The sequence below is a fragment of the Hemicordylus capensis genome, chromosome 1 (assembly GCF_027244095.1).
Source record: "Hemicordylus capensis ecotype Gifberg chromosome 1, rHemCap1.1.pri, whole genome shotgun sequence".
In the NCBI taxonomy this organism is placed as follows: Eukaryota; Metazoa; Chordata; class Lepidosauria; order Squamata; family Cordylidae; genus Hemicordylus; species Hemicordylus capensis.
This window is the reverse complement of record NC_069657.1, coordinates 153,352,104-153,375,823: the sequence shown is the minus strand read 5'-3', so window position 1 is coordinate 153,375,823 and position 23,720 is coordinate 153,352,104. Positions and strand designations below refer to the sequence as shown.

Genomic DNA, 23,720 nt, shown 5'->3' with positions numbered 1-23,720 from the left:
TTCCAAGTGGGTTCATGTTTTTCCATATTCAGTGCATTTTTAAAAGTGTATTTGTATGAGAAGATGCCACCTTTTACAGTGAGAGTCATGTCTACAATAGGACACAGAAAGAAAAGGACTGGGTGAGTCGGTTCTTGGGTTGGCATGATGAACGCAGTCAGAGATGGCAGATATGGTAACAATCAATGCAAAGAAGACCCTAGTCAAAATAATAAGCATACATCTGCACATACAGAGAGCTGTCCCACCTTCCCACAATGCAAAGAGATTCCCTAATATTCCTTGAGAAGCAGAAGCTGTCCCGTGCTTACTAACCTTGGCTGAGCTTTAATAGGATAGGTACCAGTTGCATGCTCTTTTTCTAGACTCACGAGGACATCGTTCAAGTTTTGGTTCAACTGAAACAAAAATTTTAAAGAAATATATAAACCAGGTAAGTTAAGGACCTGTGTAAGAACAAATAAGCAATTTGTTTAGTTAACCAAAGCTGAAACAAGGGCACAGCAAGGAAGATCTGAATCCAAGAGAGTAATTATGTGGAAATGTATAGCTTTCCAACTCTGCGGTAGCAGTTGAGGTTTGGTTGTCTCCTTCTTTATAAGGAAAGGCCACAATATTTGTGGCTTTTTTTAATTTATAAAAAGGGCGGCTAAGGGGGGAGACATAGTTCAGGCTTACTGAATTATGCATGTTGAGGGAAAAGTGGATAGAGGTGTTTTTCTTCCAGAACTCACAATACTAGAATCAGGGGTCATCCAATGAAACTGATTGGCAGGAGTTTTAGGACAGACAAAAGGAAGTACTTCTTTACACAATGCATAATTCATCAATGGAGGATTAGACACATTCATGGGAGACAAGTCTATCAGTGGCTCTTAATCATAATGCTATCTCTGAGGCAGTTTGCCTGTGAATACCAGTTGCAAGGAAACAGCAGCAGGAGGGGGCTATTGTAGTCTCCTGCTTGTGGGCTTCCCGGAGACAACCGGTTGTCCATGAAGGAAACCGGATGCGGATTAGACTGCCTTTCGGTCTAATCCAGCAGGGCTCTTCTTATGTAAAGATTAAAGGTCAATATTTTAAAAAGGAACACTCAGGAGTTCTTCTCAAAAATGCACAAGAATGCCAAGAGTCCCCAGAAGGGGGCCCTGCACTTAGGAAATGGCCTTGCATTCATTTGCAATTCTCCTATTCCATGGTCACATACATTGAATAAATAAAATATGAAACCAACATTTGACTTGCAGAAAACAGGTGCTACATGAGCGAAGTCTGTGTCTCATTTACAATACAAACTTAGCTCATGTTTCTTCTGTATCCTGGCTTTCTTCATCCAACACCCCTACAATCACAGACTTTTACTACTATGGGCCCTTGCGTTGAGACAGGGTTTTTCACTGGGAGTTAATGTGTTCCTTCTGCACTCTCTCTCTTTCTGCAGCCATGAACCTTGTCTGCTACTGCAGCCTTGGTTGCTATGGAACCACCGTTTGTCACAAAACAAGATTTTTGGCCAAACCGAGTGTTCGCTTTGTGGGAGGGAAGATTTCATTGATGCCAGCAGCCATGCATCTGCCGTGACAGTGATTCAGTTAACCTCCCTACCCCACCCACCCTCAGTTTTAATAAAATGCAGATCTCCCCTAAGGAAAAAAAGACTTTTCACACATATAACTTTTGCCAAAAGGGAAAGTGGGGGGGAAACAGAAACACAAAATCTTGTTGCCAAGGCTGTGCAATGCTTTATTTTGAAAAATGCTACAACACTGGAAAAAATGCATCCCTGCTAAACATAATGCTGATGTGCAGTCTGGTCATAGCACTCTTGTCTTTAAATAAAAAGCTGCCATGAACTATGTGATGGATGTTAAGGGGTGCCCACACATTGCTTTTGGCTAAGACCCAAACATGCTTATTCTGTACCTCAAACCTTGAGTGTCATGTGACAACTGTACACAACTCATGCCATTCTATGGTTTCCACTCTATTTTTCCTCTTCTGGAAGAGACTTTAACTGCCTTTAATTGCTGCATGAGTGATATTCAAAGGAACATCTTTAGGAATATTAATGCTGAAAACTGATTCAATCTGTTGAATTCTGTTTGTCATTAGTTTGGAACAACACATGCCAAACTTATGGGACAACATCCAGACTGTTGTTCACAATGAACAACTTCCAGACTAGGTTCCATTGAAATAAAAGGGACTTAAAACTAACTAGGAGTCTCATTGATTGCAGTGGTCCTTATTCATGACTAACTAACCTGATGTTGCCCATTGTAAGTGGGAGACAGTTGCTTCTTGCACTACAATTCTAGTGACAGAGGGATCCACCTGATGCTGCATTTTCTCTTTGCAGTGAAGTTTTACAATTGCTGAATTCTTGTAAAAATGAGAGGAACTAAACCAAAATCCTGTTACACCAGAGGACCTAGCCTTCAGGCCCAGAGCATCATTTGAAGTTATATGGCTGCCTATACACTGGCTGCCGATATGTTTCTGGGCAAAATACAAAGCTGGTTATTACCTTTAAAGCCCTGAACAGATTGGGTCCGAGATATCTTAGAGAATGCCTTCTTCTACATGAGCCCCACTGCACGTTAAGGTCATCTGAGGAGGTCCGTCTCCAGTTACCACCGGTTTGTTTGGTGGCGACTCAAGAGGCGGGCCTTGTCTGTAGCTGCTCCTGGGCTATGGAATGCACTTCCAGCAGAAATTTACAATCTTAATTCCTTACTAACCTTCAAGAGAGCCCTTAAATCTCATCTGTTTGTTCTGGCATTTCAGGGTTTTTAATTTGTTTTAATGCTAACCTCGTTTTCAGGGTTTTAATTGTTCTGATAGTTTAATTGTTTTTAAGATGCTTTAATTGTTAATTGGTGTTCATATTTCTGTTTTAATTGTTATTGGTTTTAATGGTTTCTGTTTTAATTGTAAACCGCCCTGAGCCATTTTGGAAGGGCGGTATAAAAATCAATCAATCAAACAAACAAACAAACAAATATGATACAATAACCTTGCTGAAGTTAAGCAGGTCTAAGTAGAGTCAGTAAGGTCATTCTCATGGCTGGCCAAAGCAGGGTACGAGCAGAAAAACCAGGGTAGAGAGGCTCATGTGGAACCATGGGATCCGCTCCTACTCTGCTACTCCAGATCAGGGCTACCCTATAGTTTTAACTTGGTCTTAACCAAGGTAAAGAGGGGGAAATCTCCTTCCCACATCACAGCCCCAATCATGTGCATGATGTGCGCAGCAGCTTCTGGAAGCCCAGCTCACTCTCCACCATTGAGTGCTGCTTATAGAGTGGCCAGAAAGCTGGGAGCTGATGCATTGAAATGGGCAGCCTCTCCACTGCCTGCACAATGCATTGTGGGATATTTGCACAGTAAGCCCTCATTTGTGTGGGGTAAGGGAGGTTGTGTGCTCTCCTTCCCCCCCAGCCCCAACAATATTGGTCATGAGAATGATCTTGGGGTCTGGATGAGATACTGCCTGAAAACCCTATATATGCTTTTTTGGAGGAATAGTGGGATATAAAGCAAAGAAAAAGATGCTAGGACACCATAACTACTGTCTTCCTGATCCTCTAGAACAGGCATCCCCAAACTGCAGCCCTCCAGATGTTGCTGAACTACAACTCCCAGCATCCCTAGACACAATTTTTTGTGGCTGGGTTTGTGGAAGTTGTAGTTCAGCAACATCTGGAGGGCCGCAGTTTGGGGACGCCTGCTGTAGAAGATCCATCACTCCATCTATGCCCCTTATGTGATCTACTGACTTTTGCATATAAAAATACTCTCCTTTTCCAACCCATTTCTATGTTTATTGCAATTAAGCCCTACAGTTTTGTACAATTTAAACAGGTGTGCATAATTTTCTTATTCTGTACTCATTATTTTGATCCCTAAATCTGATACTTCCCCAATGAGGAATTTTTGCAAAATTCAGGGAAGGAGAGAACGGTCACTCATTCTGCCCTCACAATATAGAGCATCTGGTTCTTATTCTATTCTCCTTATGCTAAGGGTATTGTGCTAGAAGCAGTACGAAAACTCACATATGCAAATATTTAATTTTCTGGAGCAACTGCATCACTATTTAAATATATGCACTGGAGATTAGAGCAAACAGCCATTAAGGACTGGTACCTATTTTACTTGCTAGAGAGTGAAAATGGATTTTCAAAGTTTGTCACGGTTGAACTTCTGAAAATAGAATAGAATTGGCCTGAGCCTCCAAAAATGTAAGACACATGAATTGGCTGATGGAACCCATCAGGCATAGGAAAAACTAGCCATGAAAAACTGAGGGAGCAGGAACACATGTAATGAGGACTATTCTATTATGTATATATCCTGCCTTTCTTCCTAAATGGAAATAAAGATGGCATGCATAGCATTTGCAGACTCCCTCCCATTCAGGCATTGTCTGGACCCAGACCTTATTTTAGTAAGGTTGCTGCATCATTTATCCCATCCCATACTTCCGTTAAAATGTGCCTCAATTGAAGACACTAATGAAATAAATGATGCTGAAATAAGCTGGGAATCATACCATTATCTCCAAGCACCATCCATTAACACAACTGCTCTTGTTACAGTAACTGAGAAAAGATACAGAGGAGAAGCCTTATCAATGATTCCCATCAAGAACAAGAATGCCATCCATTCTTACCTTGCCCATTTCCTTATGAAAGTTCTCTTCTAAGCCTGCAATACTCTGGAATGTGTTGACATAGAAACCAACACGACTGGCAAAAGAAACACAGTACAAGTTAATGAAGGCAAAGGCAGTAGCTCCACTGCTATCAACTCCATCCCATACATTTGTTAACAGGCTTCCATTTCATTCAGTCATATGTTTGCACAGCCATAGCGACAGCCAGGAGTGGACCATATGACTACCACTTGGCTAAGAAAAAGACAAAGACTGATGAATTAGTTGATCTTTCTCAGGATCCAGATCAAATCTCTTTAAAACTCGCCTCCTCGCAAAAAAATAAAAATAAAAATAATTTTTAAAAAATTAAAAACACATTGAACAAGATACCAAGCTGTATACTGTGCTCACCTATTCCATAGCGAAGGCAGTTCTTCCTGAAGATCAATGTTCATCTCCTCAAACACTTTCTGGGCTTTTACTAACTCTTCTTCAGCCTACAGTAGAGGGATGGAGCAATTATCAACAATGCCCATATGTGTTCACTCAGGGAAGGATTCACACAGGCTTGCTGCGTGTTCTGTAAATGGGTCGAGCCTAGAGACTTCCCAAATACTGAACACTAAATTATCAGATATATTGCACATGAGTCTTCCCTGATCCACCTCTATTGCAGATGGCTGGAATTCTCCCTCAGGGGAATGACCTACAGCTGATGCAGAAAAGTCCTTACAATCACTATGGAAGATATTCACAATGATCTCAAAGCAACTTTGGACCTGATTGTGGATGCTAAGGGAGCAGAAAGCACATTGCCTGTTCCTGTGCATTTTCGTAAGTGAGTTTTCACAGTTTCATGGTAGAATTCCAGGATCTTGATTCAGTACATTGCTCAGCTTCACACATGGAAAGAGAATTGCCAGTGTGGTGCTAGGCTTAATGTTTTAAGATCAAGGTACATTCTGGAGGTGGGGAGATCCAGGAGGTTTGTCTTAGAATACTGTGATGTGCTGAAGTTACAAGCAATCCCTTAAAATATGTGGCAACTTGCATTTCTGGGTGCTCTATAATGCTCCCCCCCGCCCCCGCGCTTAGGGAATATGACCAAGGGTCCACAATGGAATCCACCTCCCTCAGATTTCATAGTGGAGTCTTGGTCATCTTCTTTAAACTCTTAAGCGAGAGGACATCACAGAGCTCTCAGGAACGCAGGCTGCTCCTGGTAATGAAGAGTCATACACATCAAATGAAAATGTATATCCGTTATGTAGGATAAACCAATCATTTTTAAAGATTCCCAATCTCCAATCTTGATGGCTCCTTTATATTCCCAATCCTTCATCTCCCAGGCCCTCCTCCCCCAATATTGGTGAAAATTCTAATGTGCAGACATAAGACCAAAGTATATGAAAATACTTTGTAAATATATGCCGCTTTAAAAGGGGTTCCTATATTACTCATCCACCAATTCATCCCTAGTTCCTTTATACTCTTCACATATCTAGACTCAGGGGTAGGGACATGGCCCCAAGTACCACACATCCACCACCATTTGGAAATCTAACAAAGATTTTATGGGGACACATAAAATACCCAGCTCAATGTGAATCTAGACCTATAAATGGCCACCAACCCCCTCATGTAGTCAGAGCTAACAGAGAAGATTGAAAGAACAAAACATGCTGCAAATAGTGGTTTTTCCCCCACTACAAAAAAGTATGTTATAGACATTTCATTTAATGCAGCCTATAGTTTCACAATATGGGCACACAGTAAGTAGGACCCATGTTAAGTCAGTCATAACTAAGCTCCATTGAAATTAATGGGACTTAAGCTAATCACTGTACATCTCATTGATTTTAAAGGTGCTTAGTCATGACTAACTTAGTTTGGATCCTGTCCTGTGACCTTAGAGTCTTATCAGTTCAGTAGCTTGTCACAACAGGAGGAAACACAAGCAACTTGCTTAGACAACACCACAAGAGCAGGCATGTCACAAGACTGTAAGCCTCTATGAACTGCTTACAGAATGCACCCACCGTCACAGATTGGGCCTTTGGACACCTTTATCGTCAAATGAGGCCTGCATTGCCAAAACATACAAGGGAATTCCCAACCTCACTGAGCAGGCTGCCAGTATCAGAAACACTGCAGAATACAAAGCCAGGTTCTCTAAGTGAAGCATAGATTTTTAAGCTTTCATTAAGGAGGTATTTGTTGTAAGGCTACCTCGATGGCTTTTTAATTTATTCCTATTCTGGACAGATAGAAGGAAGGAAAGAAACATACATGTTGGTAAACATGTGGAAAAAAACAAATTAAGCTATTTTTAGGGAGAAGACTGATCATTAGTGGCCAGAATTAAGTAGCATGCTTGTGGTTTGGAGTTTATAGGCTAAGTGTCAAACCACTGACTTCTTGTATTAAACTGCTTCTATTCGCTTGGAGCAGAACTATTCATGTTTAACAACTCAAGGAACCCAAAAGCAATCTATGAGTGGTGTACTTTTTGCGACATCCCAATAAGATGACAAAGACACCCAAGGCAGCGTTCACTCTAAGACTACATGAAAAGGGACTCTAAGTCCAATCAAAATTCTATGGTTTTCTCGTGAGGACACTGCAGCCACTGAACCAGCTAGATAACATTGCCCAACCATGCAACCACTTCCATTAAGTGTTATTAAGTTGTGCTTTAGAAATAACACAAGGTGCTATACATTAAATAAAACTCAGGACAAACCTGTGCATTGGCCTTACAATGAACAAAGTTAGGCAGAAACAAGGGGAATAATAGGAAGGAAAGTGTTAAGAGTAACCCCTTTTCTCAGCCCAAACTATATGCTTATACGAATTATACAGTATACCACTTTTCAATGAAAGTCCCCACAGTTTACATAGAGATAGATAGATAGATAGATAGATAGATAGATAGATAGATAGATAGATAGATAGAATAAGATGGCTCCCTGTCCCCAAAGGGCTCTCAGTACCAGGTCTTTCCAGGACTACACTGGCATTACAGGGCCCAAAAAGAGCAACACATTTGACAATGGAAGGTGAGAGGAGGTTTGGTATCTGTGAAGGTTGGCAGTTTACTCAAACTGCCAACAGGTTTGGTATGCATATCCTAAGAAGTCTTCCCCAGGAAATTAATCACTAATACATTCCTCAACAGAGCAACCTCCCTATCCAAGTATAAAAGCCTCTATTTCCTACTACTAGTCAAACCAGCCCCCCAAATTAGAACATCATGATTAGATCAACCTCCAATGCTAGGCCTCACCCCCATAGTGAGCTCTGCCCCTAGGTAATCCAGTCTAGCTGAATCCTAAGCTCATTTGCCAGATTTCATTAGTACCCAGATCAAAGATTCACATTCTAGAAGGTAGAAGTTACTCAACCCTTCTGTGAAAAAAGCTTAGTCTCTAGGGCAGGCATCCCCAAACTGTGGCCCTCCAGATGTTGCTGAACTACAACTCCCAGCATCCCTAGACACAGGTTTTTGTGGCTGGGTATGCTGGAAGTTGTAGTTCAGCAACATCTGGAGGGCTGCAGTTTGGGGATGCCTGCTCTAGGGTATAAAACCCTCTCCCTAAACCAGGGGCATAACTATAATAGGGCAAGGGGAGACAGTTGTCTGGGGGCCCACTGCCTTGGGGGACCTCCCAGAGGCAAGTCACATGACTGACTCCCTCAGCTGCACACCCACCTGGGCTTCCTTCAGTTGCATTCATCCTCCGAAATTGATGTGAGTGTTAAGACCTGGAGCTACCAGAACAGCATGTCTTTCTCTAGTACCATTAAATGACTTGCATCATCCACAATTTACAAAACCTTTTAAAAAATAATTTAGGTTGATGTTCTATTGTGGCACATTGTGTGTGTGTGTGTTTACTATGCTTTTTGTTACCACTATTCAGCCTCATTTAAGATTTCTTTACTTCATGAGCTGAGCTTCAGTGAGGGGGGGGCATTTTAAAATCTTGTCTCTGGGCCCACTCCAACCTTGCTACGCCCCTGCCCTAAACTAAGTATACTGTTCAGTGTGCATGATTCCACCTTGTTCAGCAACACTCTGCAATCCTTGGTATTGGTTAGCCTTGCCTGTTAACCCCCCATTTGGATTTATCTTACTGTTCCCAAGAATTGAGGTTGCCCAAATTCTTGTTACTTAACCATCCACTCCACTGAAAGCCCAGACAGAGTGTACATTCTATGGATGAGTTTAAGAGATTCCCAAGCCCAAAGTTCTATGAGCTGAAATCACTATTTTCAGGCCCCTCAATTCCTCAAAAGCAAAGAACCCAGCTACCTGGAATTCCCCTTGCTGCAAAGATCTCCAACCTCATCACCCAACACGGCAGAACGGCAAGACAAGAGTAGATATAGCCCCTTCCCACAACTGCCCACTTTAGAAGAAGAAAGGAATCCCAATTCTATTTCTTTTTTCTATCTTTTATTAGTAAAGCAGAGCATCAAGAACCCCTAATTTTCCTCTCACCTATGTGTTATCATTTGTGGAGAGACAACTGCATTTAATCAACTGCTGCCTCCATGGGAGAAAAAATCCACACAGGTGTTTGCCCTTTGTAGTTTCTCCAACTACGCTCAAAAACTGGCTTAAAACCTCCAGAAAATCCCTATCCAGACTTCCGCCACTATCTGCCTAAGTTGCAATGAAACTGCGAGCCTAACCTTTGCACGTTCATCTCCTCACAAAGTCTAGTCTGCCTTCATGCCTCTCGCATTGTGTACAAGTGCTGCTAATTTAAGCCACGTTATAAACAGCTGCCTTGCATTAGTGTATTTTACCTATCCACTCCTTTTCTCCTATGTCTCTATTTGTTGTTCCCTGTGTCAATTAACTCCCCGCTTGTCTCAGAAACCATCTCCACATAGTGTTGCCATGTTAAGCAACTAGTTTAACACTAAAAAGACTTGCTAGGATTTGAATCTTTTAAAACTCTATGGTTATCCCATTCATTTCAATGAGTGTTATTGAATGCATTGCTTTTCTGTGTTGTTCTATCTGGAAGCGAGTTTGATCTATTAAAATTCCACATGTTAACACTTTGGTTCGCTAGCATTACAATTAGGTAGGTACCTATTCTATTGATTCCCCAAATGAGAATAAATAGTTGAATTATTAGTCAAATAAATGCTTAGTATTTTGCTTCAGAAGCTTGTTGCCTTCCCTTTGTATCATTCTCACATCCACGCTCAGGTTAGCCATTGCTGTGAAGGCCCTGTAGTATACACGTGCCTTGCCCTACGTGTCATAACAGAAGTTTGAATCTGCCCTGTTTCTTCATGCATAATTGCTAGCTCTGTGCCCCGTGCTTCAGGCCTGCTTTCCATACTATATTTTTACGGCACAAGAGCACTTGCACACACTTCTGAATCCTACAACTGAAAAAAGTAATTCCATTGTCAGGGAAACTTGCTGTTTGTCAGTATCAAAGCACCTGGCTCAGTTCACAGCTGAGCCAGGAAATATGGGTTTGCATCCAAGGAGGAAAAGCTACTTACTGGGCTGCATTGCTTCTTGCAAAAACTGTTTACTTATTCTGGAAATTGGATTTTTATTCAAGCATAATTCAGAAGCTCCTTTGGTTGGGGAGAAAATATCTAAATCTGAGCCCCCAAACTGATATTTGTACTGAAGCACATGCACTGTTTTAGTCAACTGCTTTATTTGAACCCGCAGTGTCTTTTACATTGCCTAGCACAGTGAACCCTTAAGAGTGTGTTTATTTTCCATGTCACTTTTTTAAAAAGTACAGTCCATTATGATCAAGCTACACCTTAAGTGGCACAGTGGGGAAATGCTTGACTAACAAGCAGAAGGTTGCCAGATCGAATACCCGCTGGTACTATATCAGGCAAAAGTGATATAGGAAGATGCTGAAAGGCATCATCTCATACTGCGCAGGAGGAGGCAATGGCAAACCCCTCCTGTATTCTACCAAAGAAAACCACAGGGCTCTGTGGGTGCCAGGAGTAGAAATTGACTTGACCGCACACTTTACTTTACCCTTGTATCACAAGATCCCTTTAACTACCTCTTCCTACCATTGGGATTCTCCTCAAGTTTTATCAAAAAGCTGGAATTACAATTTTTAGAAAAATCTGTGTGCAGATTTTAAAAATTGGACTAGGAAACTATTATTTGACAATGTCACAAAGGCCATATGCTTCACCCCAATTAAGAAAGTCCATATTCAGTAAGATGAAATGGTAGCTCATCTGATACAGGTGTACTTGGAGTAGGGACAAGAGATATACAGAGAACAGCTTGCTTACCACAGATGGTTTGACAGGCTGTTGTTCTGGGCATATTTCACAAAGCAAGCATCTGTTACTGTTAACCAGCATTTCTACAGGAATTTGCTGTCCCAAGCAGTTTCCATCTCTCTGCCCCTGATCAGCCTGAAAAACCTGAACACATTCCAGAAGGAAACAGGCTACTAGAGCAATAACTTTCTTTTGTTCTGTTCACTTTTAAGGTTAATCCATAAACACAGAGTCTAGGATCGGCCAGCGCATTTTAGTAGCCCCCTACAGAGGTCAACAGGCTTTAAAGTGGGCTTTCCCCACTTTGTTGTTTTTGCAAGTTCTATCTTTGCAGGTAATACTTTTTTGAGTGCCACCACCACCAGAGATGGTTGCAATGAATGAAGTCTTGCCCCTGCAGTAAGGATGAGGCTTCTACAGTTTATGTGGCCTCCTGAACTCTCCTTTGCTTTGCAGCCTCCTTGTCCAACCAGTGCCTCTTTTGAAGGAAATAATGTTTCTAGTTCTGGGTACTGCATTTTAAGAAGGATATCGATAAACTGAAATTGGTAAAGGGTCTGTAAACCAAGTCCTATGAGGAACAGGTGGAGGAGCTGTGTATGTTTAGCCTGGAAAAGTTAAGGTTAAAGGGGAACAGGATAGTCATCTTCAACTATCTGAAGGGGTGTCACACAGGAGGACTGGACTCATTCTCTCTTGCTCCTGAGGGCAGAACTAGAACCAATGGGCAGAAACGGCAAAGAAGCAGATTTAGACTTGATGGTATGAGGAATTTCCTAACTGTAAGAGCTGTTTCACCATGGAGGAATCTTCAATGGTGGCCTCTCCCTCTCTAGAGGTTTTCGTACATGCTGAGGCTATTCACACGAGTGTGCAAAACTGGGCTAAGGGAGCCCAGCCTGGTTTTGAACGCTCGTGTGAATAACCGGGATTGCGCATGAACGATCCCGGGGGCTACACAGTGGCAAAACCACCAAATTAGCCTCCTGCTAAAATGAGGTTAAGGGGGGAGGCGGGATCCCAGTAATGCACCACACACTCGTGCGCTGCATTACAGGGGCTCCGAGGGTGGAGTGACACATCGCAGCAGTCTGACCCTGGGAGCGTTAAGCTTAACCCTCTTTCCCTACAGACAGCCCAAGAGCTCTTCTCACCAATTGTGAGAAGAACTCCACTGTGAACTACCATTAGTCAAGGATGCTGTAACCATTTTTTGCTCTGAGCAAGAGGTTGAACAAGACGACCTCAAAGATCCCTTCCAACTCTAAAATTCTTATTATTCTTAGAACTGGCCTGCCATACAGTCATGCGGCAGTGCACTGTTTCCCCAACCATCTCACTGCTGACAGGAGGAGGCCAGTCATGCCATATTGTCAAGTACCATCAGTGGAACTCATACTAGTGGTTGAAAGGCACTGCTTTACAGTATCCAAAGACACATATAAAAGAAATTCAGTTTGTAAGCGACAGTTCATTCACAGATCAGTCAGGAGAGTAAAATTAGTTCCTCGAGAACTGACAAGAAATTTTGTTCCTTCCAGACAAGAGAATGAGCCTCCTGTCATTAAGGGCATTTGTTTCTCTTCCTCTGTTGCTCAGTCCCTCATTATCCAGCAGTTGCATAATTTAATCCATTCCACCACCACACAAGAATGTCTAGGAATGTAAGGCTGAAAGGGATCCGAGCAAAGAGCCTGAATCTTCCCTCCCCCATGGCAAGCTGATGTCCATTCATTTACTACAGAGTTCCTTCCCATAAGGCCTATGAATCTTAAGATTCTTGGAGGGATTCCATTTCATAGTCATCAATGTTACCCCAGCGATTACATAAAGCTTGAACTAGAGAAAATTTCATAATGCAAACAAGACAGAAGGGGCCTCCAAAAACATATGCAGAGGTCCTCCCAGTGCTTTCTCTAGAATCAGTTACAAAACCACATCGAGACACAGGACTTCAGAAAAAGCTGAACAATAAAATATAGTGAACAAATAGTCTAAATTGTGTTGGTCACAAAAGGTCCATGCATTTCCTATGCAATTCCAGCAAGGCAGATTGAAGATAATGAATTGCCTTTTCTTCGCCTCTGCTTGTCATGTGCTTAGACCAAAAATGGGGCAGGGAAGAGTTAATAGCACAGCAATATTCAATGTAAATGTCAATGGATTGAACAATCAATTCAAAAGGAGAAAATTCTATTTGAAATTGAAAAAAGAAAAAGCAGATATCATCTGCCTTCAAGAAACTCATATTAAGTCGAGTAATTGACGTTCTGTCATGTCAATTACAATTGACATTACAATTACTCAATTATTTTGTAATAGAGTAATGTCAATTTGTTGGACTGTAAATCTCTGCGACAAAGTTATGTGGCTTCCAGGGATACAAAAAAAATGGAGTGGTGATTTATGTCAAGAATTTGTCATGGACTGGAAGAACAAGTACAGGATACAGCTGGCAGATACATTATACTGAAGGTCCAAACTCAGCAACAACATAAAATCACAATAGCTTCAATTTATGCTACAAACGATAACGTCTGAATTATACGATCAATTTTTTCAGTCATTGCTGGAGATAGCTGAAGGGGAAGTCTTTGTGATGGGAGATTGGAATGCAGTTCTCTCATTAGCCCTTGATAAATCAGGACAACATAAGAACTCTGGCAAATTGCCAAGAAACATGTTGGACTATATGGCGCTTTTATCCTTAGAAGATAAAGGCGATACAAGCATCCTTTGGAAAAGGGCTATACCGTTTTCCCCCAACCCCATCAAACTTATTCCAGAATAGATATGTATATGATCACAAAGTCTACATTAACCAAGACTGATTGAGGTGGAAGCGGCTCTGTTTATGTATGCTGATCACAATCCATTAGTAATTAGACTTAACAGAGAAGACACTGGGCCAAGAAGGTGGAGATTGAAGAATCTTTTGTTACTGCAAGAAGAAGTTAAATTGAAGTGCCAATATGAATTAAAGAGTTTCTTCCAGAGAAATATGACATCAGAAGTCTCATTATTCTCAGTATGGGACTCCAGTAAAGCCTTTATGAGAGGACTGTTCATCTCAGAGGCTTCGAGGAGGAGGAAGAATCTGCAAAAGCAGGAGTCCTTATTAAAGGAGCTGAATCACTTAGAAACAATTCACAAGTTGAACCCTTTGAAGGATATATGGCAGAGTATAAAGGAGCTTCATAAACAAATTGAACTCATAGAAGCAAAGGAGACATATAAGAATATAGTTTATGCAAAACAAAAACATTGTGAGAAGGGTAATAAACCTGATAAACTACTGGTATACCAAGTGAGAAAAGAACAAGAGAAGAGAGTCATTACTTCCATATGGATCGGGGAAGAATTTGTTTCAAATACGGACAGAATGACTGACCAGTTTACAGATTATTACTCCAAAGGAGGAGGTTTCACAGTACTTGGAAAATCTACAGATATCAGAGTTTACGGACAGACAGGAAGAATTGCTTAATAAACCGATCTCTGGGGAGGAAACAAGAAAGGCAATATGGAGTTTAAAAAATAATACTGCTGGCCCAGACGGGTTTTCTTCAGTTTATTACAAGTATTTTCAAGAAATATTAATTTGCCCATTGACTCAGGTAATGAATGAAATACTACATTGCCATGCGTTGCCCTCCCCCAGCAAGAAGCATTTGTCTCTCTTATCTATAAGGAAGGGAAGGGAAGGATACAACTCGACCAGAATCATAAAGACCAATTTCTCTGTTAAATGTTCATTATAAACTCTTTGCGGTGATTTTGGCAGGAAGGTTGAAGGGCTTTCTGATTGATATAATACATCCGGATCAAACAGGATTTATACCAAAGAGACATATGAAAGACAACCTGAGATTTGTACTGAATGCAATAGCTGATATTTCAAAGAGGAAGAGTAAAGCAGTGATGATTTTCCTGGATGCAGAGAAAGCTTTTGATAATTTGGATTGGTCCTTTCTGTTTAAGGTTTTGGAAAGAATGAACTTTCATGGATTCAAAGTCAAATTTCCTTTCATGGATTCAAAGTATTGATCAGGAACAATCGGCAAAGATAACAGTGAATGGGATTATATCCAAAAAATGTGCCATTAACAAGGGTACCAAACAAGGGTGCCCTCTCTCCCCATTGCTGTTTATTTTGGCTCTTGAACCCCTGGCAAAGAAGATTTGGCAGGAGCAAAGAATTTATGGAATTAAGATGGCAAATCAAGAGCATAAAATAAAATTGTATGCTGATGATGTGGTTCTCACAATTACTCAACCAAAGGATTCTCTAGATACAATAATGGAGCATATAAACCAGTACAGCAGGATCTTGGGATATAAGATTAATAAAAACAAAACACAGATTACATGGAATTTGCCAGTTATGGTATGAATGTATTTGAAAGATAAGACTGGATTTCAGGCAACAGCAAAACTGATTAAATATTTGGGGATTAATTTAACAGGGAATAATAAAGACCTGTTCAAGAACAATTATCTTCCAGTGTGGAACCTCATCTTAGCAGACTTAAATAGGTGGAAAAAACTAAATCTTTCTTGGCTAGGGAAGATAGCATCACTTAAAATGAATATTTTACCAAGAATAAATTTTTTATTTCAAATCATTCCGTTTCAGATGGAAGATAAGATGTTGAATATGTGGCAGAGGCATATAAACTCCTTTATTTGGGTTTATAAGAAGTCAAGAATCAAGTTTAAGATTATGCAAGATGCAAAAGAACAGGGAGGATTGGCTGTCCCTAACTTGAAATTATACTACCATACCAGTTGTTTGACATGGATTTCGGATTGGATTAGAGAACCATAGGCCAATTATGGATATGGAGGGATCAGATCTTTCAGATGGGTTACATAAGTTTTTATGGACTAACATAAAAAGAAATGACCAGGACATAAAATCCCACACAATTAGAAATAGTCTGCTAAGTGTTTGGGACAAGTATAAGAAAAGGATCAGCCCGGATCGATCACCTTTGGCAACTATTTTAAATATTTTTTCCCATAAAGAAGAAAAATCTAATTAAGTCTGAACTTTGGAGAGAGAAGGCATATAATATGCAAAGCTTAACTACTGGAAAAGCAAGACTCAAAACTATTCAAACCCTCACTTTGGAATGGTCCGAGGAACCTTCATGGTTTCAATATTTGCAAATTAGTTCTATAGTGCAGAAAGAAATACAAAGACAAGGTGGTACATTACTCCTACAACCATTAGAAGGATGGACAGTAATTACTCGAGAGACAGTTGGAAATGTAAGAATCATGCGGGGACATTCTATCATATGTGGTGGACTTGTGGCAAAGCACAACAATTGGGGGGGGGGATCACTCTAAGATGCAATAAATTTTAAATATAAACTTTCCCTATTCACCTGAGCTTTTTTGTTAAATATGACTAAACCTTATATACCTACTAAACACACGGAGTTGTCTTTATATATGTTTACTGATTACTGCTGCCAGGATTCTCTATGCTGCCAATTGGAGGTCACAGGCAACCCCGACCTTGGATGAATGGCTACTAAAGCTATGGGAATATGCCTTGATGGTTAATATCACTGCTTATTTGCAGAATACCTCAGATGAAATATTTGCGTTAACCTGGAAACCTTTCATAAATTACAATTTAGCACAGGGTCAACATCCACACCCAAGATTTGGGTTTGGTTTTTTAAAAAAATATTAGCAATAGCACTAGCACTTACATTTATATACCGCTCTATAGCTGGAAGCTCTCTAAGCGGTTTACAATGATTTAGCATATTGCCCCCCAACATTCTGGGTACTCATTTTACCGACCTCAGAAGGATGGAAGGCTGAGTCAACCTTGAGTTGACTCAAAGTTGAGGGCTTATTAACACATTACATCTTTCTGTAATATCTGATGTGAGGGGGAAGGTTGGCAAAGGGTGGAAGCGGAATCCCGGATTGTCATATGTAACTGTGGGAAGTTCAAGAGATGATAATGTAATCATGTTAATTCTTTTTATTTTCTTATTAAATAAAAATATTATTTTTAAATAATGCTGTTTGTGGAGCTCCCAAACTGAAGGATTCCCAGGAATTACGGTGTAGGAGAGGAAGAGGAGAGGTACTGGGTTGGAGACTGGGATACACCTTACCTGGTTTTTCACAGAGAAAAGGTAGTTTTATGCTCTGACATTTTGTTCCTTCCAAAGGTCGTTTCAGAGTTCCACCTGTCTCAAGATATATCTCTACCTATGTTGTTTCCCAACCCTACATCCAATACTGAGAGAGCCTACCACTCCTTAGACGTTCGTAGAGCACTAACCTTCTATGTTGCTAGAACCAAATCATTCAGCAAATCTTATGTTCTGTTATGCTGGCCCCTTAAGGCTTACCAGTGTCCACACAGGAGATCTCCTCCTGGGTCAAAGAGGTAATTTTGGTTTCATGCCAGCTCACCACAAAACCCTTGCCATGTCCTGTCAGGGGTCACTTGACCAGGGCTGTGGCAACTTCTACAGATGTTTGTCATTGTAAACCATTGTTGCATGTCGGGACACTTCAGGCATTTCTGGTTTGACACTGAACGAGGCGGCAAGGACGTATGCTGCCACCCTGCACCAGCAATTTTGGCAAGAGCACCAGCATGGGAAACGTGGGGGAAACCCGCCTGGGGGAGAGGAGGGCAACCTCTCTGCCTTTTAAAGGTAAACCTCCCCCCGCCACTGAATGTCGGACTGTGCACATCCCTACCAGATAAGCCTAGCTCGCTATTATCCCAAGTGTGGTGCACAGAGACCACAACGAAAAAAGGAAGATGTCTTACTTGTAACTGTAGTTATACAACTCACCCTGCCTCCCCACTGCAGCCTGTGTGGACAATCTTTCTACTTTAGGTATACGGCAGTCGCTCAGATTGAGGGGGGAAGTAGGAACAACCATTAGGGGAAGCTCTTTTCCTGCTCTTTTCGTTTTGAGTAGAGGATCCAAACCGCAGCTCTGTGCAGGCGCAAACCGAAGTGTAATAGAACACTTGAAGAACTACAGAACATTGAAGAACTAGTTACAGGTAAGAATTAGAGGATGGGATGGAAGATCCAGTAGTGGCCCAGTGCCTCCTCCACACATCTCTCTTGTACAGCAACTAGGATCCAGCTGATGGGGCATGTGCGGGGGGGGGGGGGTAAGTTTTGGTCTTGGTGCCTCCGACATCTTGCAACAATCTATTTCAACTGTGTAGGAGCAGCTTCTGAACTCTTTCCAGTATATCATCTGTTTTTTGTCCAAACAAAGCCTCCACATCAAAAGGCATGTCTTTAATACAAAACCTGGCTTCCTGAGACAGCAAGGTGGAGCAAAGCCATGCATGACGCCTCAGATAAATTGCAGTAGCCATGGAACAAGAACCACATTCAGCACAGTGGTGGGAAGAATGAAGTTGTTGTTTAGCCACACTTAAATGCTAATTCAAAAAGACCAGAACTGCATCTTTCTGATCCTGCTGAAGTTGATTGAGAAAGGGTGCCAGTTTCTCCAAAATAAAAGTTGGTATTTGGCCCAGCAAGCTTGGTGGTTGGGCACTCGAACTAGCAGACTTGCAGTAGAATAAATTTTTTTGCCCATGGCATCCAATTTTTTGCCCTCTCTATGAGATGGAGCAGAAAGGAGACGTTGTCAAGTACAAGATTGGACAGACTTCACAACCACTGAAAGGGGTGCTTCATAAGAAAGGCAGTGTCCTTTTGTTGCACCCTACACATGTTATCTAATTTCCTAGAAGTTGCTGGTACCGACACTGATTTTTCTCAAGTTGTCTTCGTAACCTGAACAAGTAGCAGGGACATAGGAGTATGCAAATCTTATTGGATATGCTCAAAAATTGGGTCTTCAACAATGGTGGTTTGCTGGTGAACTTCTAGTCGAAGTGAAGAAGCTATACATAACAGTCGTTCTGCGTAATATTTTGACTCTTTGGGTGAAGCATCATCCAACTGATCCTTCCAGTTGTCTATTGGGAGGTAGTTGGAGATATTTTCAGGAGGCAGCTTGGTCTGCGAGATGTCCGAGTCCTCATCAGTTGACAATGATCCTCCAGTATGTGGTCATCCTGAGTAAGAGGATATGCATCTGCAAGAGGATGCAAGCCTATAGGTTTTGGGATAGGTTTAGAGATTACTTGGCTCGGTCCAGGATCAGATGGCATTGCAGTTGGTGCAATTGGGTGAACTGTCCTGGCAGACTTTGTTGAACTAGGCTTTATTGAACTGTGATGCCTCAGAGTTGCAGTTTGGCATAGGGATTGCGAGCGGCAAGGTGTTCTCGAGTGGGACCGAGACTTTGATCTAAAACAAGATCTGTGAGCATGACGTTCCCTAGTGGAGCAGCAAGAACCTACTTCCCAGTGCTTATAACAATAGTCCCTTTGCATCAGAGGATATTGCGGTAAGCAGCATTATGTAGGGAAATGAGACTTCAGAGCAAAGAATGCGTAGTAAGGGGCAAAGTGATGTCTAGGTCTGTAGTCCCTCATGCTTCCTCTGTTGTAATCACCCCTGTAGTTTGCTCTTCGTCCTGGGGAGTCGTTTCCATCCGGGGAAGATGAAGACCTGAAGATGAACAACTAAAGACCTTTTTATTTGTTAAGGCTTTTACTTTTTAAGGGCTGCCAGGTCTCTCAGCTCTCCAGCTTCTTTTCTTCTCTGTGGTGGTTGGTGGTTTTTTGTTTGTTTTATTTTTTGTGTTTTATGATTATACTGTTTAATTTTAAAGTTTTAAATGTGTGGGGCTTTTGAGTTTTATTGTATTTGAACTTTTTTAAACTGCCTAGGGATGCCTTATGAAAGGGGGTATAAAAACTGAACAACAACAACAAGAAGAAGAAGCTATCCTAGACCCTTGGATAAGGCCCAATAATTAAAGTACTAAATCCAATCAATAACATCTGGTAGACTGGGTGTAAATAGCATAATAATAACAATATAATAATAATCTGTTGTGCCTTGGTCTCTTTCTGTCAGGTGAGGAGTGATATCTGTCCCAAGAATGGCTTCTGAGCCTTTTGTCTGGACGGTATGGAAGGCTTGCGCTCCTACTACCAGTACCTTTATTATCATCATCATCTACATTTTTATATCCCGCTCTTCCTCCAAGGAGCCCAGAGTGGTGTACTACATACATAAGTTTCTCCTCACAACAAGCCTGTGAAATAGGTTAGGCTTAGAGAGAAGTGACTGGCCCAGAGTCATTCAGCACGTATCATAGCTAAATGGGAATTTGAACGCGGGTCTCCCCAGTCCTAGTCCAGCACTCTAACCACTACACCATGCTGGCTCTCTGTGAAAGGGGTGACTCACAAGAAGGGGGCAAATCACTCAGATCAGGCATATCAATGTGAACCAGTTAGGAATATACGTCAGAATGAGGAGGAGGTATGAAAGGTGATTCCAACAGCCTCTCCCTCTGACAGCATGGGCGGATGGAGGCGGCAATGGAACCTGCTTTTCAGGCTCAACTGGGGCTGGATCTATATGCTTCTTCTTAGGTTGCTGGTGGCTGTCAATAGCAGTAACAGATTTCTTTTTTGTCAGTTTTGAGGGAAGTTTTTTCTTTGCTTTCAGTACTGACATGCTGGGCGCCGAGGGTAAACTCCCGTGTCCTGGAGACAGTGCTTTGGACAGCTACTTTCTCGGTTCCAGTTATTTAAGAGCAGAGAGAATGGGAGTCAGAGCTGGAGCTCCTTCTGCAGCAGGGGCTGATGGCTCCACAGTCATGCTTGATTCCAATGTGTCACTTTAGGTCCTGTCACAGAACTAGAGATTTGGGCAGGAGCTGGAGCAGTATGGAGTCCGGGATCGCTTGCATCACCATAGATTGCCCCCTTGCTAAATTTTTGGAGGCTTAGAGAGAGCCTTCTTCTGTATGATCCCCATCACATGTTGAGGTCAACCAGAGATGTCCATCTCCAATTACCACTGGTACAGCTGGTGGCAACTCAGAACTGGGCCTTCTCTGTAGCTGCTCCAGGCTGGTGGAATGCACTCCCAGTAGATATCCATAGTTTGGGCTTATTGTTGGCCTTCAAGAGTACCCAAAAGACTTACTTGTTTGGCCTGGCCTTCCAAGGTTTTAAATTGTTCTTAAGTATTTTTAATTGGTTTTAAATGGCGCTGAACTGTTTTAAATTTTTTTTTTACATTGTTTTAAGCAGTTTGTTTTAAATGGTTTTTGTGTTTTTGTTTTTTACTTGTGCACCACCCAGAGCTCTTGGATGGGGCAGTATAGATATGTAATAAATGAATGAATGAATGAGTAGTCTTTTTTCCTACTATAAAAGTGTTAATCTGGAGAGCTGGTTCCCAAAGGTGGATAGTCTGATTACATTGGGCTTTTTTAGTGCAGCCTCAGCAAATGGAGCAGGAATCAGTATGATGTGATTTTTCCAAGCATGAAAGACAATGGATATGCCCATCAGAAGTTTGAATTTTGCAACACACTGAGTGCAACGCTTAAAAGTGACTTTTTTGGCCATGAAAAGGAGTCCAGGGTGGAAATGGGTGGGAGGGGCTCAAGTGAAAATAAAGCACAAAATTCAAAGACTGAAGTAAATGTGTGTCTTACTTACATGCACACGCGCGCACGCGCACACACACACACACACACACAGTAGACAGGCATGGGGAACAGAAAATTAAAGACAAAGCGTACAAATGCTGTAATATTAGTTCTACAGTTATGAGACTTATGAGGTAAAGCGAGGGGAGAGTTCCAAGGACACTGCTACTTTGCAGACGGCAAAAGACTGAGGGAGAAACAGTCACGAGGGAGAACTCTTTTCCCGTTCTTTTTTCCTTTTATGGTAGAGCTCTAGAAGGATCCAAATCGTGGTTCAGTGCAGGCACAAACCCAAGTGTGATGCACAGACCACGATGAAGAATCAGAGCTTTGTATGATAATGTTTATGACAGGTTTCTTAACAGAAGGATTCACAATCACTATAGAAACCCAGAGCTGAAGATAAGGCAGCTTAAAAACAAACATACATAAAATGTTATCAACTCCAAGATAAGAACCAAATACACAGCTTGGTTTGGTTAAAATAAGCCTCATTTTTTTTAAACCTGTACTGGCCTCTTGTGCATTCCAGTCTACAAAAACCATACTCATGGCTTCCAAGGAAAGGGGTGCCTAGAAAGGGTGCTTAGAGTGAACGCTGCCCGAGGATTAAGAGCACAGCAGAGAGCTTGTAACAGAAATAGCACATGCAGGATTAGAGAGCAAGGTAGGCGGGCTGTCACCTGGTTCCGCAGCAGATTAGTCTGAGCTACGAGATGCGCTTGTAGCTTCCCTTGGCACCACTGAGGAGCAGCTTTCTCAAGCAACGAGACAGGCTGGGTGAGAGCATTTTCAAAACAAAAACACAAGAAAACAGACAGATATTTCTTGATAATTACTTAGTTGTTTTTTTAAACAGTAAGAGTGTTATAGGGCCAGGCTGAGTCAACAACCTCTTGACAAACAGGAGATAAAGGAAGCATCAAGAGACAAGGCAAGGGTGAATCCTACACAGCATGCCAAGTCTAGCAGCCTTGCGATTCTACTCTCCACAGCATGTCAGAGAGCAGCAAGGCCAGCAGAGTTTACGAATACTCCAGCTGCAGAGAGCAACAGAGAAGAACAGATTAGTCATTTAGAAGGCAGCGAATTCCACCTTTGGAGGTTCCCCTGGGGCATCAGCATCTTTAAGGAAAGCCAAGTTTAGCAGACAACATTATTATTGCAGGCATGCAGATTACTCAGAATTTGCAGCACTTTATTTTGACACCATATTGTAACTCATCTGGCAGAGCATTCAACTGCTCTTTAAAGTGACCCTTAAGCTTTATTTTAACAGAAGACACTAGGGGAGAACACCAGAGACCAGACCAGTGCTGGTTCTTCTTTTGCTGAAGGATTAAGAGAAAATGTCACGCCAGCTGTACTTCTCCCTGCCTCACCAACAATGGAATGACTGGAGCTCTGGCAAGCCTATAACTAAAATAGAGCAATAAGGTAGAGTATGGGCTTTTAAGGAACACACTTGTTACAGAAAGGCAGAGAGGGATGCATTTTTCAAAGAGCTGAGGATGAATAACTTAGCATGATCTCCATTACACTTTGTTCATAGCACAAGCAAATATTCATTTAAATAGCTGACACTGAGGACTATTTAAGCACTATGGCAAGCCTTGACAAATTTTCTTTGGGATCTAGGAGCTGGCCCAAAAATGTAGGAGCCAAACAATGGACACTTAGTGACAGAAATTGGTGTGTGTGGGGGGGTGTAAATGGGCTTCTCTTTATCCCTTTTACCAGTAACAAACTTAGGACAGAAACATGGCTGCTTAATAAAGATTTTATTAAATAACTCTACCTCTGAATATCCTGGTATAGGCGCCACAGTTAAATTTTTAGGCATCATGGTTCCTTGGCGCCTGGGATTTGTCAAGCCCCGCACTATGGCTTTTGATTTACCTGAATCAACTCTATCATTTGAGTGGGTTTTCAACATACACATATGTAACTATTCTATTATTTATACAGAGAGAGCTCTAAATTCTCATTTTTATTTATCTGTTGTTCAACAAGCCCTAAGAAAACAAAATTAAATATTACATTTGATGTTAAACAATTACTGAAAAGGTTTGAAATTACAAACCAGAACTGGGCGGAATTTCATTCTCAATGCTTAAAATAAAGTGCTGCCAATTCACCATGAAGTTTAGAATTCTCATTCAGA

At 41.5% G+C, this 23,720-nt stretch overlaps 1 protein-coding gene across 16 annotated transcripts in view; it reads right to left on the bottom strand.

The window, feature by feature from the left end:
• BIN1 (bridging integrator 1) overlaps window positions 1–23,720 on the bottom strand; it is a 163,936-nt gene that overhangs the window by 41,917 nt on the left and 98,299 nt on the right. For 12 of the 16 annotated variants that reach the window (XM_053299001.1, XM_053298977.1, XM_053298985.1 and 9 more), the window contains exons 7-10: window positions 22,240–22,332; window positions 5,072–5,157; window positions 4,676–4,751; window positions 316–398 (exon numbers count right to left, since the gene is read on the bottom strand). In XM_053299001.1, the coding sequence (XP_053154976.1) occupies window positions 316–398; window positions 4,676–4,751; window positions 5,072–5,157; window positions 22,240–22,332 (338 nt within the window). The remainder of the gene's footprint in view (window positions 1–315; window positions 399–4,675; window positions 4,752–5,071; window positions 5,158–22,239; window positions 22,333–23,720) is intronic. The other 4 variants (XM_053299023.1, XM_053299033.1, XM_053299057.1 and 1 more) reach the window with 1 other exon arrangement.